At 34.7% G+C, this 18887-nt stretch overlaps 3 protein-coding genes, 1 long non-coding RNA gene and 2 other non-coding genes across 7 annotated transcripts in view; 2 read left to right on the top strand and 4 right to left on the bottom strand.

The window, feature by feature from the left end:
• Positions 1-4121: 4121 nt before the first annotated feature.
• TRNAS-UGA (transfer RNA serine (anticodon UGA)) lies at positions 4122-4203 on the bottom strand. The gene has a single exon. It is a non-coding gene; the product is annotated as a tRNA-Ser (tRNA).
• Positions 4204-6350: 2147 nt separating this feature from the next.
• LOC149382218 (uncharacterized) lies at positions 6351-7327 on the bottom strand. The gene is made up of 2 exons (XR_016302021.1): positions 7212-7327; positions 6351-6615 (listed from the first exon to the last, which is right to left on the bottom strand). It is a non-coding gene; the product is annotated as an uncharacterized LOC149382218 (long non-coding RNA).
• Positions 7328-8550: 1223 nt separating this feature from the next.
• Positions 8551-8623, top strand: TRNAA-CGC (transfer RNA alanine (anticodon CGC)). Its single transcript has one exon. It is a non-coding gene; the product is annotated as a tRNA-Ala (tRNA).
• A 3991-nt stretch (positions 8624-12614) lies between these two features.
• On the top strand, positions 12615-14343 carry LOC149382216 (phosphoglycerate mutase-like protein AT74H). Its single transcript, XM_089601803.1, has 2 exons — positions 12615-13202; positions 13761-14343. Exons 1-2 carry the CDS (start codon positions 12719-12721, stop codon positions 14207-14209), a joined length of 933 nt encoding a protein of 310 aa, XP_089457929.1. The 5' UTR covers positions 12615-12718; the 3' UTR covers positions 14210-14343.
• An 894-nt stretch (positions 14344-15237) lies between these two features.
• Positions 15238-16250, bottom strand: LOC149382215 (uncharacterized). The gene is made up of 2 exons (XM_089601812.1): positions 15739-16250; positions 15238-15664 (listed from the first exon to the last, which is right to left on the bottom strand). The coding sequence occupies exons 1-2, from the start codon at positions 15902-15904 to the stop codon at positions 15393-15395; spliced, it is 438 nt and encodes a 145-aa protein (XP_089457938.1). The 5' UTR covers positions 15905-16250; the 3' UTR covers positions 15238-15392.
• A 131-nt stretch (positions 16251-16381) lies between these two features.
• The window catches only part of LOC149382208 (glutathione synthetase, chloroplastic-like), a 28369-nt gene continuing 25863 nt past the window's right edge, over positions 16382-18887 (bottom strand). The window contains exons 2-12 of one of the 2 annotated variants that reach the window (XM_089601788.1): positions 18581-18750; positions 18421-18496; positions 18209-18339; positions 17993-18115; positions 17813-17893; positions 17643-17723; positions 17488-17557; positions 17227-17348; positions 17008-17147; positions 16735-16927; positions 16382-16646 (exon numbers count right to left, since the gene is read on the bottom strand). In XM_089601788.1, the coding sequence (XP_089457914.1) occupies positions 16523-16646; positions 16735-16927; positions 17008-17147; positions 17227-17348; positions 17488-17557; positions 17643-17723; positions 17813-17893; positions 17993-18115; positions 18209-18339; positions 18421-18496; positions 18581-18750 (1311 nt within the window). In that variant the 3' untranslated portion in view covers positions 16382-16522. The remainder of the gene's footprint in view (positions 16647-16734; positions 16928-17007; positions 17148-17226; positions 17349-17487; positions 17558-17642; positions 17724-17812; positions 17894-17992; positions 18116-18208; positions 18340-18420; positions 18497-18580; positions 18751-18887) is intronic. The other variant, XM_089601789.1, reaches the window with a different exon arrangement.

Raw genomic sequence — 18887 nt, 5'->3', positions numbered from 1 at the left:
GTACACTAAACAACTCACCTGGCTCATGCATATCTCAGTCCCTAGAATCCCAACCAAATCCATAACCCAATCCACATCATGAACAAAGCCTTAGCTCCCACGTGCCTAAACTTATTAGACTTGCACCAAATTCAACATACCAAATGCAAACCAGAGCTAAGTCATCAATCTACAAACCAAATCACCTACCTGATCATTTTGGTCTCGTCAACCATGTGACTGTTGTTGAACCTTATACTCTATCAGAAGCCTTCTCTGATCCCCATTAGAAATTTGCAATGGATGAAGAGTTACGAACACCACTGAGAAAAACATTTGGAAATTGATCCTATACTCATCGGATATGTCACTTGTTGATAATAAATGGGTGTACTTGATGAAATACAAACTCGATGGTTACATAAATAGGTTCATGGACGTCTTATAGACAAAGGATTTCAACAAACTCTTGGCGCGGACTATTTTGAAACCTTCAATCCAGTGATTAAACAACCAAAAATTTGTATCATCATCGCACTCGCTGTGACTCGAGTTTGGGACGTTCATCAAATCGATGTCAACAACGTGTTCTTGAATAGAGACCTTCAAGAAGCATGGTTGCTAGCCTCAATTTTCCACGCGAGAACTAAACACATCGAAGCTGACATGCACTTTATTCGCGACCTTGTCTCGAGCAAGGTCATCGATGTTCGCTATATTCTCATTGGCGAACAACTTGCAGATCTCTTCACCAAATCGTATCTAGATATGCTATTCAATGAGCTCAGTCGTTGTTTGAATCTCGAAGTAGAAGAATGTCCAGCTCAATGGGGTGATGAGCAAAGGCTATCTGATGTATACAATCATCTTCTGATTGGCATAACTCAGCATGAGCTCACACACGTAAGCGTAAGTGAGTCACGTGTCTTACACGTGCTCAGTTTGTTACAAAGTTGCAGTACCCGCTCTAATTATAACTGTAATTCGTTGAGATATTCAGCAATAATATAAAATACTGTAATTAAAGTCCATCAGAATTAATGAGAATCATCTCTCTCTCTCTCTCTCTCTTTGTTTGTTTGTTTTTTGTTTTTTTTTTTTTTTTTTTTTTTTTTTTTACGTTTCTTCTCTATAAGGAGATGAGCTTGACGTGAATCATATGTGAACATAGTCAAATTAGAAAAGTAATGGAAAAGGACGTACACCTTTCTTGTGCATTTATTAGTATAGGGTGATATAGAGCTTAAGTGCAATGCAGACAAATAAAGGAACAAGAAGATTATATTAAATAGGTAAAGTCAAAATAAAACGAGATCGTCATTATTGACGAAATGCTATACAGCATTTTATAATTTCCAAATAGCTTTTGCTTTAAATAATAGCACCCCAAACCCAATCTCCCTTTGACTACTCAATCGAACACGTGTATCTTTAACATAAATATTAGGCGACATGCACTTGATGTCAATATTTTCGAGGCATATATATAATTTTTTTAAATCTATTTCAACTTGATTATATTTTTTTTATTTTTTTCATTATTGTTTGAATGCGTTTCAAAATAATTTTTAAAAATTCATGGAATTTAGAATACGAATAAAAAAAATATAGAACACATATCCAAGTAAATTATTAATAGTTGGATTTTTTCCTGAACAATTTTAAACAAAAGTAGAATACATATATTTTCTAGCATATTTTGTGAATTTGTTCTTTTCTTAATTGTTCTACTATTATGTAAATAAGACAACACACAATATCAATATATATTAAAAAGAAAAGAAAAGAGAGCAGGATAAATATCTTTTTAAACATTTATATGTTATTTTAAACAGAATTAATTTTTGGCACGATTAACTACTCAAAACGATCCACTCACGTGTTGACACGTGACAGTTCGTTGCCACGTGTCAACACGTGAGTGGATCGTTTTGAGTCGTTAATCGTGCCCAATAGCTTTACTCTATTTTAAAAATAGAAACCCGGTACTTTATGTTTGATCGATTGGAATCATTGGATTACAACTTATAGTCTGGCGTTATATCTATGATGATGCTAGCCAACTGGCTATCATAGATTCATAAGAAACGATAAGAAAATCAATTAGCAAGGGGAGTTCTCTAGATATGACTCAATTCCAATGTATATCCCATATTTAGAATGTTTCTGTTTGAAAATGATTGCAAATCGTGCGTTTTCAAAGCTTATCATATTCTTTTGTTGGGAAGGCAAATATATATATATATACACACACACTCAAGATTATTATATTTTTGCTGGTCTATCTTCTTCAAATACTTGCATAACAAATTAATAACCTACATATAATAATGTTTGCGTTAATTGGTATTAAAAAAATTCCATGACTCCTATAAAAGAACCATCTACCAAAACTACATTTAACTCAAAACACCCTTTTTTACACTATAATAATTTAGATTGGTGGATTTTCTTTAGTTAATGGGCTTCTTATCCTATTTTTTTTTTTTGGTGAAGTATGTGACTTACATTAGTTGGAAATTTAACTATAATCTTGGAAGCAACAAAAGATTGTATTATTTATTTGTTATGTGTCGTTTACATGTAAGTCTTTTATATGTCGTCTCAAATATGAAAAGTTAATAGTGGATTTAACGATAAGCTTGAAAGAAATCACCATTAAAGCTAAAACTTGATCGGTTCGATTCAGTTTTTGACATTTTTTATACAAAAAATTGGTTACGTAAGCCACCTAAACTATATGAATTGTAAATTAGCCAACCTTTGGTAAATACGTTGTAAATAGCCAACTTGCATACGTGGCAGCCTATTAATTACCTATTTTTTTATATGTTTGGCTGAGTTAAATAAGTCTTTTACTAATCTGTTAATAAATCCACTTGACTATTTACAAGAAATTAACCAAAGGTGGGTTATATCCCAATTCACTATAGCCGTGTGGTTATATAAATTTCGATCCAATATTCGGTACAATTTAGTCTAAAACCGAAATTCGATTATCTAGATTCTTAAATCCAATATCTGGTCCAATCTGCGATTTTCAAAATTTAGTTATCTGAATTTTCAAATTCTAGACCCAGTTTTATATCTAGTTTTAAAAAATCGGTTATCGTTTTTTTAAAATCCATATCCGGTTCTAAAACTACTATAATGACCAAAATTTAAGTACAAACAAGTCATATAAAGCTCCAAAATAATAGTTCATAATCTAAAACTGAATAAAAAATAAAATTCAAAAGGACATATCTCTTCACGAATCCATACATTCTCGTCTCCAACTACCTAAATATGCAAATATCATAATATAAAATTAAAAATTACAACATGATCATAATAAAGCAAACATACAATAGAAACCATACTAACAACATTACCTTGAAAGATCACATAATCAAGTTGTAGTAGTAGCAGTAGGAGTTGATATATGAGACAACTTGACCATCATCTATTTATTATGACATAAAGTTAAAATAAATTAGTTTTAATAAATAAATAGCAAATGAACTTGTCAAATAAAAATATCAAATTAAAAGTCGTGAGGTCTTTTTTTTTTTTTTTTTTTCAGAATTGTGAGGTTTGACTAAAGTTAAAGACTTAAGTTTAATTTTTTTATAATTTAATTTTTAAATAATAATAAAAAAATCGTTTATATAACCGATATCTTGATTTTTCTAAAATCAAAACCGATACCCGGTCCAATTTTTGAAATTGGATCGGTTATCCGAATTCAAATTTTGATTATTTAACGTGGCTCCAGATTTCGATTTCGGACCGATTTGAATATTGATTTTTATCCGATTTTTGGTTCATAGCTCATTGGTCTAGCTCCATGGTACACAAGTTGTAATAGATTTCAAGAGTTCAAATGGGGAAAAAAAATCAAGAGTGTAAGTATATTAAGAATTTCGTTTGCATGTAAGTGTTATATATGTCGTTTCAAATATGAAAAGTTAATAGTGGATATATAACTATAAGCTTGAAACATACCATCGTTTGGTTAAAGCGTAATAGCTCATTGGTCTAGCTCCATGGCACAAAACATTAGTCCAAATGAAAAAAAAAGGTGCAAGTGTATTAAGAGTGTCGTTTACAGGTGTCTTATATATATTGTCGTTTCAAATATTAAAAAGTTTTAAAACTTTCGTCGACAGCAGGGTTCGAACCTGCGCGGGCGAAGCCCAACAGATTTCAAGTCTGTCTCCTTAACCACTCGGACATATCGACATTTGGATATTAATGATAATAGATTTAAAATATTACTGATGTATCAAATCAAGTTGTGAGCTGGCGTAATTTTTTTTATTTTTATTTTTAACTAGTTTCTATCCAATAAGATATAGAGATATAGCACTTAAATTATAGAGATTTGTAAGTAACTAAGCCACTTTAAACATGTGATTTTGGATCTAGCCTATGTTTGACAATTTTTAGAGATATAGTCAAATGACTTATGTGGCAATAATTAAGGTCCGATTTGCCCTTATTTATGAACAAATTCGTCACTTTATCTCTCCTATTTTTTTTCAAATAATTTTTTTTGCATCAAAACTTCGAAAATTCGTATCTTTATCATACGAACTCGAAATTGAGTGATTTCAGATCCTACAAATTCGTGGCATCGAGATCTTCAAAAATAGACCCATTGTGTTTGATGAAAAATTATGTTTAATGCATCATAGTTACGTTTCCATTTATTTTTTTGATAATTTCAAAAATTTCCAGTTATTTCCATATTTAAGGTAGTAACATGATTTTTCTAAATCCATGGTATTAAATATGATTTTTCATCAAACACAATGGATCTATTTTTGAAGATCTTGGCGTCACGAATCCGTAGGATTTGGAATCACTCAATTTCGAGTTCATATGAGATAGATATGATTTTTTTGAAGTTTTTATGTAAAAAAAAGTGTAGGAAAAAAAGTAGGAGAGAGAATGTGACGAATTTGTTAATAAATAAGGGTAAATCAGACCTTAATTATTGCCACATAAGTCTGCTGGCTATTTCCCTAAAAGTTGTGAAACATAGGCTAAAAACAAATTTCATAGTTTCATTTTGGCTATTTCGCTACGGTGCCCTAAATTATATATCAGTGCCCAAATAAATAAGCATATCATCACTTTAGTGTCTTTTTGCCATCATTGACGTCCAGCCATATTAATTCATGAATGTCCTCCAGCTAAGACTAAGAGATGATGACTCAAAATAGAAATTTATAAAGAAATATCAAGATAGTCAAAATTTAGGAGATTACCTATGATCACTGTTAACTTCATATATTATAATTATAACTTAATTAGCTTATAAGTAAGAAACTAACCTAAATAAGTTAGAACGCAAGCCCTATACCGTGAGCCATATCTTTAATTAATATAGTCCACATTGGCATTAATCAACAAAAAAAAGGATTTCATGTTGGTTAAAGAAACATATTGGTTTGTGTTTGTAAAATTTATTAGGTTTTGGTGGAAAGAGCAAATTTGCGTCAACCGGAGTCTAATTTTTTTTTTCTTCTTCTCAAGAAAAAAAAATGCTAATCATATTTTGTTTTCAATTTCCATTTTTTTTTTTTTTTTAACTTTTATGAATTATATTTTCATTTATTTTGAACTTATTTGTAAGATTACGAGTTTGTCCTTTCACATGATTAACATGTACACATTAACAGATAGAATGCCTGAAAAATAGGGAAGGACCAAATTTGAAAAAATATTAATGTTTAAAACTTTAAATGAAAAATATCACGATTCAAGATAACAAATGGCGAAATATCACAACTGCCATTGTAAAGAGGTAATAATATAATTATTCCCTATAATTGTAAAATCTACAACTGCACAATCTATTAAACAACGTAAAAAATTTATTCATACTCCAAGCACTATATATATTAATACAACTCTCAAGTCTCAACAATTGGTTACCGTCTCATAATTGATATCCTAAACTTTTATAGAGTCTGAAATATAGCCAGAAGGGAAGAAAAGAAATAAGAAAAAAAAAAAACGAAAAGAAAAAGTCCACCATTCTCCGAGCTGAAGTAGGAAGCTTGCTTAATCAGAGATGAACGACCCAGTTTTTCCAAGTCAGCGAAAAAAAAAAGGTTTACGGAGAAAAAATTGTGAGCATTTTATTTGATTTTTACTATTATTACAAAATATAGCATCAACATTTTTTTTAAACCAGAAATATAGCATCAACATGGCATATAGATATCAACATTTATCTTTTTTTTTATATATTTATTTATTTAGTTTTCCACTCAGTTTTTTATTAGAACCAAATATTATACTGCGGAGTTTAGCTTCTATACCTCCGCATTTTATAAAACAATAAACCTTTTACTAATGAGACCAGAAGAGCCATAAAAAACCAAAATTTCCAATCACTAATACCATAAAAATATCAACTCCTTAGAAACTACAATGGTTTGTGTGATTACGAGGTTGAAACTGAAAGACAGACAATGAGACAAAGCACCGACGAGTAAATATCACTAATTAATAACCATACTCTTCCTCTGCACAATCGGTCTCTTAACACTCAACTTCAGACACTGTGATGATCGAGGGACAGATAAGCCTCGTGACTGACGAGAGACGCTGATTCAAGTTCCATTTTCTCTGTTCTTTCTTCTGCAGATATGACAAACATCTTTAGAATGTCAATCAACTAAAGCCATGAAATCAAATAGAGTATAGTAGTCAATTTGAAATATAAAATTGTCAAAATAACTAATATTTATTTATCTTGTGAAATAGCCAATAAACCATATTAACCTACTTGAAGAGACAATAATATCTTTCATTAACTCGCAAAACTGCCTGAGATATAGAATTGAATATGTGAATCCAATTGAAACCACGCAACTTCATTAGATGCAAAATAACGGGAAACAAAAGCATCATCACGAAAACCAAATATACACGCATATACCAATATATTCCTCAAAATAAAGCAATTAAAATCACAATTTCATCTTCAAATCTTTTGAGGACGCATAAATGGCGATTTTGATTTTGAGGAGCGGCAATCTTTGAAGTCTTCAAATCCTAATATTCTTGGTAATTTTCGCTTACGAAAAAAGCTTTTCCAACCCATATTTCTATCATTAATCCCTCTTATATAGGCTAATATAACCAATTAATATTTAAGCCTCATATTACTATTATATCCTAGAAACCACGGGTTTTAACCGATATTAAAGACATCGAAAATCATACAGTCTCACCGAGAAGAAGAGGAAGATCGAGCAACTTGGATCCTTCTCACGAAAGGCAGCATCGAGTTTCTTGTTGCCATAGCCCAAATACCGTATTTAAGCGACTTGTGAATTTAACTTGGCATTTTCAAGGTCTGTAAATCGGCAACATTATATTGCTCTATGCACACAATTGTTTCTTGTAGCTAATACATACCATTTAATTTATTGCTTAGTGGGGAGGTTGGTAAGAAAGTTGTACGACTTATGCACTGCAGAAGCAGATTCATCTGATCATTATTATTATTATAATTTAAAATAGGTTCAGCTGAATTACAATGTTCGGATTAATATAGCGTATTGAAGAACAGAAACATGGAGTTGTACTAAGAACACATCAAAACAAATACCAGTCAACTCGATTATAGCAGGAAAAAAAATGAGACGTTAAAGCTAAAAGGTAATTAAATTATACCGCGTCGATTTTTTTTTTCGCCCGCCATTACCAGCACACGGCTCAACTCAACTCATCCTACGGGAACAAGAAACGAAGATCACGATATATGTACACCTAATATGTATTATATATATTGTGTATGTGTGGACTTTATTTTTTGCTTGAAAAATAATACTATGTACTACAGTCATACTAAATATTCGTCATATAATTTCTCAGATGTTACACAGTACTTGCGAATCCAATATAATAATTTTTTTTTTATGTCTCCCGACATAAATGAATTCAACTTGTTCACGAGAAATGGACTTGAAATAATACTAAAACTGTTTATGAAAAATATATATCATTACCATTTTTCCTTCAGCTTTTATTATATATCTGATTTTCTTTGGTTACTAGAACACCATTCTATTTCTCAGTCTAAAACCCTACAGCCTATTTCTTTCGTTCCTTTATCCAGAGCGATAAATCGATAAACCCTAATCAACCGGCACCACCGTAATGAAACTTTCGTCAGAAACAAAACGGAATAGAGAACTAGTTATGTCAAGTGATCTCTATCACTATGGCTCGAGGATCCCAAAATGTTTTGCAGATTCATTGTCAAAGACTAAACTAAAACACCAAATAAAAAAGGAAACAGACCTGCAAAGAGCGATTACAGATCCGAAAATCCGTGTGGCACTGCGTGGTATGAAATAGTCAAACTACTAATCATTCAAATATCCTTATAAAAAAAAAACCAATTAATTGAAATAACTGATATACATTAATAGTCTTTGATACCATTGGCAGACAGACGGTAATCACATTTATTTTTATAAAAGCTTTATATTGAAATGAAGATAAAAAGAATGTCTTATATTGCATGCGCATTTTTATAATATTGTTTACAAGAAGGGACATCAAGGGGATGTAGCTCATATGGTAGAGCGCTCGCTTCGCATGCGAGAGGCACGGGGTTCGATTCCCCGCATCTCCAACTTTCATTTTTGTTTTTGTTTCTCCTCTTAATTGTCTCCTACGATTTCAAATCGTGTGTATGGATGTAGTTGGACTAAGCAGGGACAATAAAATAATACTATATTGACTGACAATTATCCAAGCTTCTCTCAACATCATGGATCTTTGATTAATTATATACTAAATGAAAAAAATACATTTGACATTATGCGTTGATGAGGATATATAATAAATGAATATACTAGTTGACTTGATAATAATCTCAGCCTTACATGGATCTCTAACTAATTATGGCCTTTCGTAGACGAATACAGATCTTTTTTTTTTTGTGTCATTTCAATTAAAAAATATAAACTAATAATTAAATAAAATGATAACATTCTTTATTTTTATTGGAGGTACACTAAAAGAATTATAAAAAGAGGACAGAGGATCCGAATTCTTCATAGATCTCCAAGTTCAATAGTATTTTACTTATTATTTGTCTCTTTCTATTCTTTGACTAACATGGACAATGGAATGAAATTATACTATATTAGCTGACAATAATATGTTTTTTTTTTTAATTTCATATTAGATCTCTAAATGATTATACTAGCAGGAAAACAGTCGACGTTATGTATTAGTGAGGATGTATCTATAAAATAAAACAAAATATTGTCTACTATAATCTCAACAATCAGCATTTTACGGACAACTAACTGATTATGCCCTTTCATGGACGTTCTATACCACTCTTAGAAAAAATCAGCCACAAAAAAACGTTTTTTTTTTTTAATTGGGCATGAATATTAACTAGGATGATTCTTACAACTATTTTTTTTTTTCTTTTTTACATCTTTAACTCAATCTGTCACAAAAAGAATTTCGAGTGATGGTAACCAAATTTTAAACCGGTTGATTATATAAAAAAAAATCAGGTTAACTAACTGACAACAACAATCCCCCCTTTATATTCAATTATACCCATCATTTTCGACGTGTCGGTCTAACCACAAAGTTAACCAATCACCAATATGATAACTATATATACTCAACTTTTCCAACATGTAACTCTAATAAACATTGTCTATGTGATGACGTTATAAAAGATCAACTGAAAGCAACCTCTTTGAGTTTGTCCAGATATATCATTAAGCTGGTCTCTGTATATAACGTAATATCCTTTAAGCAAACATAAACGAAACAGCATTAGAAACCTCTGGCTCGAGAAATAAACAATGCTTATCCAGATGACTCTGAGAGAACGTGAATATAAAGTCAACTTTTCCGGTTGTTGCGTGTGAGTTTTATGTAAATGATGGAATAAAGTGGAAATTTTGATAATCGTATTTCATATTTTGTGGGCTGGTAATTTTAGATAAAAATTTGAGGAGGATTCACTCAATGGAATTATATAATTTTTGTGTATTCGTATTCCTTGTGGAAAATGATATATTATCGATTATTATTTTACTAAAATCGGAGTTATGATGTATGAAAAATTGATGTTCAAAATCGGAGCTATGATGTATGAAAAATTGATGTTCAAATTGATGTTCCGCACGCGCTTTGGGCCTCGTGAAAGTGCCATATGCCGCGTGGCACAGATGCAGGAACTTTCTTCCGCGTGTCAGACGAAAATGGCAGGGTGAGTCTGCACATGTCGGAAGGCATATAAAGCCGATATAAATATGTCTCAGTAGATTTGGTTTCTTGTACATTACCTAACGTTGTAGTGGGAGTGTTTTTATTTTTTTTTATTATTTAATCTCAGCCGTTAGATCATCATTGGTTATGATCTGGACAGCTAAGAAAATTTATCCGTTATTTGACTGTTGGCCCTCCGAATTAACATAAATCTTTAAATTTTAATCCACTTTTTATTTCTCCTATAAATACATCTGAATTCTAATATTTAAGTTTATACTTAAGTTTATAACATATTTAGTATATACTTACGTTACTAATTTTTTTAGATAATTAAGTTTATATAATATTTATTATATACTTAAGCTAATATTATAATTTATTTTAGATGATTAAGTTTATAAAATATTTAATATATACTTAAGTTAGTGTTCTAATTTTTTTTATATAGTTACGTTTTTATAATTTTTATATCATATACTTAAGTTTGTTTTTTAAAACTTATTATATAGTTATGTTTTAATTATAGTTTTTAAAAAGTTATTAATAATTCAGTTTACATATTAGTACATTTTTTTTAAAGATTTTAACAGTTTAGTCACTTTCATTTACCATTTAGATTTGATTTTTTTAAATTTTTTTTAATTCCTTATTGAAAGTTAATGGAAATCCATATTTCCATTAAGCTTAACGTAAATTTCATTTCCAATATGCAATGGAAGACACCAAAATGTCTAATGGAAATACCACTTCCAATAAGAAATTGAAGGTAGCTTATTGGAAATGAAATTTCCATTTCCTTCCGATTGCCAGGATGAAAAGGGACAATTAATTGTGTGTAAATACATTGTTGTGTGAATGAGGTGAAATGCAAGAGTTTCACATGGAGTGTGAATGAACAAGTGAGCTTATATAGCTAATTTGTGCAAAAAAAATTAAGTTCTCAAGGGTGACCCAGTTTTGTAGAGGGGCAATGATTTAGAGAAGCCCAAATCCCCCACATGCGTACCGCCTTTGGCCGGGTCTGGCTTGGACTTGTCTATGGTAATCATTTTTTTTTGGGTGCAAAAATCACTTCTAAAAGTTTTAATTCCACAAATTACTATTTTGTTTTTTTTTTTAGTAGTGGCACTATCGGCCAGGATTACACAGTGCAAAGCGCAGGTGACACTATCGGCCAAGATTACATAGTAGGTGACATTTTTGGCCAAGATTACATAGTATGTGACACTTTTGGCCAAGATTACATATTTATTAGAATAAATTCTAGGGGGCATGCATTTTTGCATCCCATGGGGGCTTGAACCCATGACCTCTCCGTCGAGGTGAGTGTGAGATTACCGCTAGACCAAGCTAGCTACCACCACAAATTACTATTTTGTTATATTGGGAATTAAATTAAACGTTGTTGTAACCGTGCAAATCAATGCTACGGTTTACACTTGAATAAAAAATGTATTTGAACATCTAAGCATTAAAGCAGAACGTTTTGCACTGTAGTTATCAGCATATTAATTGGTATTAAGGAGTATTAATGTTGAATGGTTTTGGTTCAAACTTTCTAACCTAAGATTGAGTTGACCTATATAAAGAGGTTCATTCTCTCATTCTTATAGTTTGTCTATTTATTCCCGCAAAATAAATATTATTTAATTAATGTTTACATATCAAAATTATGAACAGCCTGTGCAATAGGGGTTCCCACCAAGCTAATCTACGTCCTCATCCCATAACGACACGTAAAGGACGACAACGTATAATTAGAAAAAGAATGTCCATATTTCGTTGGTTCATCTTAATATTAATCGAAAACCCGGTAACATGCTTTGATGAAATGTATAACGTATGTTGTTGACCTTAAAAGCTTAAACCTCTTAAATAATGCGCAATGAAATGGTCTTAATTAGCTAAACAAGAGTTCATTCCTATTTGGAAAAGGTGTCATTGACTTTTATCATATACATAATTTAATCACTTTTTTTTCCGATGGAAGTGGAACCACCATGTGTTGTCCACGTCGATGCACATAAAAGTTGAACGGAACAAGTACAACCCTTTTACGGATTTCCGATTCCAATCCATTAATGACAAAAATGGGGTAAAAAAAAAACAAGGAATTTTTGTTTTTCCTCTCAGTTTGACGGGCATCAAAAGAAACACAAGGCTTGAAAAGGTTGATAATTTATGTATCCACGCAAACAAAACCAAGATAGGGTTTGCTTACTTGGATTCGACGTTTGTTTTGGAATGTCAAAACTCAAAAAAGAGCTTGACACCAACGCAATCCCATCCTCTGCCTCGGCTCAACGTATCCACTGCGCGTTCAGATATTTTTCCAATTAAGAAAAAGACAAAAATAAAAATAAATCAATTATTAAAAATTAGGTTTTGAAATGCATAAATACCAAGTGTCGCACGAACACAGAGTAATTGAAAACGGAACAAAATAGAGAGAGAGATATCTGAGAGAGAGAGAGAGAGAGCAATGTCACCACCGAATCGCCATCACCATCACCACCGCCACGACAGACCTATGGCGCTTCCGAAGAGGATAATTCTGATGCGCCACGGCGAGTCAATGGGAAACCTCGACGGAGCAGCCTACACCACCACACCCGACAACCGAATCCCCCTCACCGACGCCGGACTCGCCCAGGCTCGCCGCGCCGGGAAGCTCCTCCGCGACACGGTCTCGGTCGGCGCCGGATCTGCTGATTCCTGGCGCGTGTACTTCTACGTGTCGCCGTACGAGCGCACTAGGTCGACTCTGCGCGAGGTCGGCCGGTCGTTCTCGCGGCGGCGCGTGATCGGCGTCCGCGAGGAGTGCCGGATCAGGGAGCAGGATTTCGGAAACTTCCAGGTCGAGGAGGAGATGAAGGAGGTCAAGGAGACCAGACAGCGCTTCGGCCGATTCTTCTATCGCTTCCCGGACGGCGAGTCCGCCGCCGATGTCTTCGACCGCGTCTCCAGTGAGTCTCTCTCTCTCTCTCTCATCTCTCCATTCTCATTCCGCATTGATTCTGTATAGTCAGATCACAGATATAAAAATGTATACAGATTTAGCATGTATACGAATATATAGATAAAATTGAATAGGAAATCAGGAACATGAAGAATCCAAGGCCGAGAAAAACCAGTCTTCGTAGAAGAAGAATTTCATCATGTCAGAAAAATTAAGTTACAATGTGTCCATAAAAAGGTCCCAAACCAGACTCAGTCTTGAAAGAAGAAAAAAAAAAACAGTTTTTTGGCACTGAGAACATGGAAATCCAAGGCGGAGAAAAAAAAAAAAAAAAAAAAAGAATCAGTCATAGAAGAAGAATTTCATTATGTCGAAAAATAGTTTACAATGTATCCGATATAAAAGGTCAAAAACCAGACTCACTCTTGAAAGAAGAAAGAAAGAAAGAAAAAAAAACAGATTCATGGCACTGCGAGCATTTCAGGCGTGAGCTTTCTGAGAGCATGACAATCGTTGTGTCGAATAAATAAGTTAGAATGTTATACTATTATTTGATGATGATCAGGTTTTTTGGAGTCGCTGTGGAGGGACATCGAGCTGAACAGGCTTCACCACGAGGAAAACGACCTGAACTTCATAATCGTGTCGCACGGGCTGACTTCGCGGGTGTTCATGATGAAGTGGTTCAAGTGGACGGTGGAGCAGTTCGAGAACCTCAACAACCTCGGAAACTGCGAGTTCAGAGTCATGGAGCTCGGTTCCGGCGGCGAGTACAGCCTGGCGATCCACCACTCCGACGAGGAGCTCCGGGAGTGGGGGCTCTCGCCGGAGATGATCGAGGATCAGAAGTGGCGTGCCGAAGCCAGCAGAGGAGACTGGAACGAGAAGTGCCCTTGGTACCTCGACGGCTTCTTCGACTCCCTCCCAGACTCCGACCAAGAACAAGAACAAGAAGCCGATGATAGCAACGGCGATGTGGTAAACGGAACCCAAATTGATGGAATGATTGCTTGAATACTTATGGCTTTCTAATACACTGTAAATACACAACTTGGCAATGCAAATGAAGCCGGAAAAAATGAGAGTTCGTCGTATTTATGTAAAGAATTCAAGCAAATTTGCAAGATAGATAGAGATTTTCATACTAACTAAGCCGCTTGAGACGTGTGAATTTTATTGGAAATAGTTGTTAGTAAATTTTTTTTTAAGCAAAATTAACTTTTACAGTTACTTACCAAAAATATTAAGCAACAAACAAATACTTTGGATCATACGTTGGCTATGAGTCTTTTCTGGTTTGGATGCGAGGGCTTTTTTAACATGCTTTTTTTTTTTCACGGAAATGCTTTTCAACACGGGTCACGATGTTGAACGATCCACTCACAACGTGACACGTGGATGTTCAGTGCCACGTGTCATGTTGTGAGTGGATCGTTCAACATCGTGACCCGTGTTGAATAGCATTGCTCTTTTTTTCACCATTGTTGTATGTTAATGAGCAACGACAAACATAAATCATTATCTGGATTTGTAATCATAAATATATACATTATTGTCAACAATTACCAGTTATTAACTTCCGCAATTCGAATGCAAAATTATCAGAAAACACTCGAACCCCGATGTTCTAAAACATGCATAAACGACTTTTAACATATTATTTCCTAATATCTCCAACATCGGTTTGCTTATTTCATATTATTTCCTAATATTTCCAACGTTAAGAAAGCTTTCGAACTCATGTCGTATTCTTCGTGCAATAGCATACACGAGGTGTTAATCCATAAAAAAAAAAAAATTACCTTTGATAATCGGCTTCGTCGTCTTTGTTTTTCCCTATAATTTTTTTTTAGTTCGTCACCCGCTTTGAATATGCTAGAACATTTTTTTTTTCACTTAAGAGAGCTTTTTTTTGGTTCTTCAGAGCATGCAGTGTGTTGACGATTAGTCTTCAAATTCAAAATCAATATTCATTTTGTTTGTTGCGTGTGAACCCTTGAAGTTGGCCTCTTTAATCGCAATATTACTTAGTATCATTTATTTCGTTCTTTTCTTTTTATTACGAATATAAATTACAAACCGCGGGAAATATGTAGACGGGCATTCGAGTCCTAATTCTTTGGGAAATAATGGAGTGTTACGTAGTTTGCAATTACAAGTTTCAGATTGGCTAGAAATCTACACCGCGTATATGTTATTATTGTAGAAGGTTGGATCGTTCCTCCCAGAGAGCGGAAAGTTTACGTTCATGGGCGAGCAGAGACTCGGCTCTCTCTCTGGCGGCCTCGCAGGTCTGAACAGCGGCGCTGCACTTCTCTGCTTCGCTCCGGTAGTGCGACGAGGCAGCTCCGGCGAGGGAGACGAGAGTCTCTGTGCGTTGCAACGTCTCGTTGGCCACGGCTTTGAGAAGGCTTAGCTCCTCCGCCGCCAGACCCGCCAAGTCTGTCTCTACACCGGCTTTGCCACAGTCTAAGGCCAGCGAAGAAGTAATTGAAAACCAAGTTCCGTAAATGTTAAAAGTAAAGTAGGAAAAGAGGATGTACCTTTTGGAATGATTTCAAACAAGGCGTCCGCGGAGGAGCAATCGCAGGAACAGTTTCGGCAAGGACTTTGAGATTTGAATCTCAGTGTGTACATTCCGACAAAGCTCACACAAAACACTACCAACAACAGCACTGTCCTTGAAGCTACTCCAATAAACTGACCCATCTCTTTTGTTTCTCTCTCTCTCTCTCTCTCTCTCTCTGTTCTTCGAAACAGACAAATACCCTCAACTTTGATGTTTATTTCAGGGAAAAAAATGAATATGAAAAAGAACAGTCTCGAGATCTGTGTCCGATTCCTATGGAAAAGTGTGCGACTGACTGCCTCTGAGGATTCAATCCCGGTACAGTACTACTGTGTTGAAAGAAAGAAGAGATTTATATAGGTTTAGCAGAAAGTAGAGCCACTGATTAAAAGTAGATTCTGTTTCTTAAAGTAATTCGGTGTTTTTCTCTTGATTTATGTCCTTATTTGATGCCTTTTGTTTTTTTAATCCTAATTTAAGGGGGCAGTGAAATGATTGTGTTTTGGTTTTAGAATAATAGAGATCTACCAATGAGAAGGCGATGTGTATATCTTCTATAGTATGATAATTTATATGCTTGTCAGTTGTCACTCCCGTGTAGACTTTTATGCGGTAAATAATTAATAAAAGTATTCTAGATTCTTTTATTTATTCAAAATCTGGCAATCCAAGTATAGTTCAAGAACCAAAAGATATTGAGAACATTACATTAAAATGCGTTGTACCAGGATTGATAGATAGAAAAAAAAAATGATGAATCAGGTTAAGTAAAGACTGTCTAACACCGCAAATCCAGCAGCAACTCCGCCTTCATCGGACGAAGATATCTTTGTTCTCATCAGATAACCGCTCTGCTCGTTGATTATCACCTTCTCTTTGTTCCTGCGCAATATTTTAAAAATTTTGCAACATTTTCATCAGCATTGATTGATCACAAAATGGTCAAATGTACTACTACTAAATTCAGTACCTTAGATAAGTTCCGTATATCCCAAGCTCTGATATCGCGTCGTCTTTGTGACAAATCCCGTCTCGCATCAGAAACGTCGCAGAGGCTTTGGGGAAAATCCTCTGCATGAGAATATATGCCGCGTCTTCTTCGCTGCCTTCCTTCTGAAGCCTCGTCAGAGTTTCTTTCACGTCGTTTCCGTAAATATTGTTCCCTGAAACTCGCAAGACGACAGACGTGTATCAACTTCGAGAATATATTATGAGCACAGACAATCTTGCGATTTTTTTTTACCTCCGCCTTCTCTTTGGGGTTTCATCACAAACAGCTCCGGTTTCTCGACGGCTTTTTTCACAATTTCCGAATCATCCAAACTCCATAAACCCGCGAAGCAGCTCCGTAGCTTGGCAATGTCCTCTTTGTTGTCAAGAAACCTGCTCTCTCAGACAAGTTTCTCAGCCATACTTGGAAAAATCGATCCAAGCTCTTGACTCAATATAAGGAACTATATACCTCTCGAGCACATTGGGTTTTGCGAGTTCTTGCTGAATCTTCTTTGTGCCCGTTAGATGATAAGATATCGACGGACACTTTACGGCCGATGACTGCTCAACCACTAGCCGAGCCCTCCATTCCTACCCGTTCCAAAAAAAAAAAAAAAAAAAAAAAAAAACCAGGAACTCATATATCGGAGTTTAAGATGTTAATTTTTACAAGGTTAGCAATCAAACAATGCAACCCAATGCAGAAAAGTTGAGCAAAAAGTAATTGTACCGACTCTGAAGGATAGTCGGTGGGCGTATACCCTGCTCTGAAATAGACAACTGCGATTGTTTGGCCATCCCTGAAAATTCATTTACTCTTTAGACACTAAATTCGAAAATAGATTAGAATTGAATGTCGTTATGTCTATTTCTGTAGCTACATACACGACCAATGTTCCATCAGCCTGAAGCTCTCCTTCTGCATCGATTTCTGCCAAAGTTTTCCGGATGCTTCTTATTTTATGTGTATTGAAAAAGTTAAGGAATATCATCATACTTCATTTAAAAATACTTGCGGCGTTGAAAAGAAGAGTATAATGAAATCAAAAGGATATCTTTCTTTTAGCACCAAGGAAAGCCAATGTTGATCATACATGTTACGTTCATCGGGCTGAACCACAACCATTACCACGGACCTAAGTAAAAATGACTTATGAGTAAGAGTATATACCATTGAAGAAGCATAGAGAACATAAGAAAACAAATTGGAAAAAATTAATTTTTGAAAGCTAAACCTGGGATTATTGTACTCAGTCCAAGCTTGAGCCAATGCATCTGCAAACTGGGTCACAGCACTGTTGCTAGGAACTCTTTTGGGGTCCAATTGAAGTGCCTCTCCATAACTATCCAGTAAACTCCTGGGGTAAAAAAAGACCGTACATTATTCAGCAAGGATAACAGATGCCAAATCAAATTTGGTCAAGATTACAAAGGAGGTTTTCCTAATCAACCTGTGAAGCTCGGTGACGAGACAACTCAGCCCGGGAAACGAAGATGAAATCGTGTTCATCTCTATTTGGAGGAGACTCTTGGTCTGCTCATCGAGCATATAATCAGAGCGATGTAAACCCAGGCGTATCTCCTGCACGAACATTTGAACAGAAACTCTATAACCCTGATTATTTTCACCGTGTATCAATTTTCTTAGAACGGGTACAATTACCTCTTTCTTGTTGAGCTCCAGCATTTTGGAATGAATGTCTAGAAGCCTCGCCGTAAAGCCGTCAGTTTTCTTGGTTCTGAAGATTCGAGAGAATGTATCATAGCATCAATATCATAGACGGAAATCAAACTCTCGACATCAAGCACTTAATTGATAATACCTGGACAATGAATCCTGAAGAAACTTGGCATCCAAACTCACTCTGTCAACGAGCTCATTGAAAATCGGGGCTACCTCACAAGCAAGCTTCCAGTGAATCTCGGGGAACGGGATCGGCAACAAAGCAAATGGGGCGTGAACAAGGCTCACACCCGGTACTTTCCCTGATCGCTTTCATTCATAACAAGAGCCTAACATCAACCTCACAACTTTGAAACAAAGCATTTATCGATCCGAATACAGCATTACTCAGCCAGAGCTAATACACAATGAACACATTGTAGCAACGAGACTCGGAGCTTATACAC

Source organism: Urtica dioica, chromosome 11, assembly GCF_054948205.1.
Source record: "Urtica dioica subsp. dioica isolate 48M chromosome 11, U.dioica_male_clone48M_v1_H2, whole genome shotgun sequence".
Classification (NCBI taxonomy): Eukaryota; Viridiplantae; Streptophyta; class Magnoliopsida; order Rosales; family Urticaceae; genus Urtica; species Urtica dioica.
Note: the sequence above shows the minus strand (reverse complement) of the source record. Positions and strands in the feature narration are given on the sequence as shown.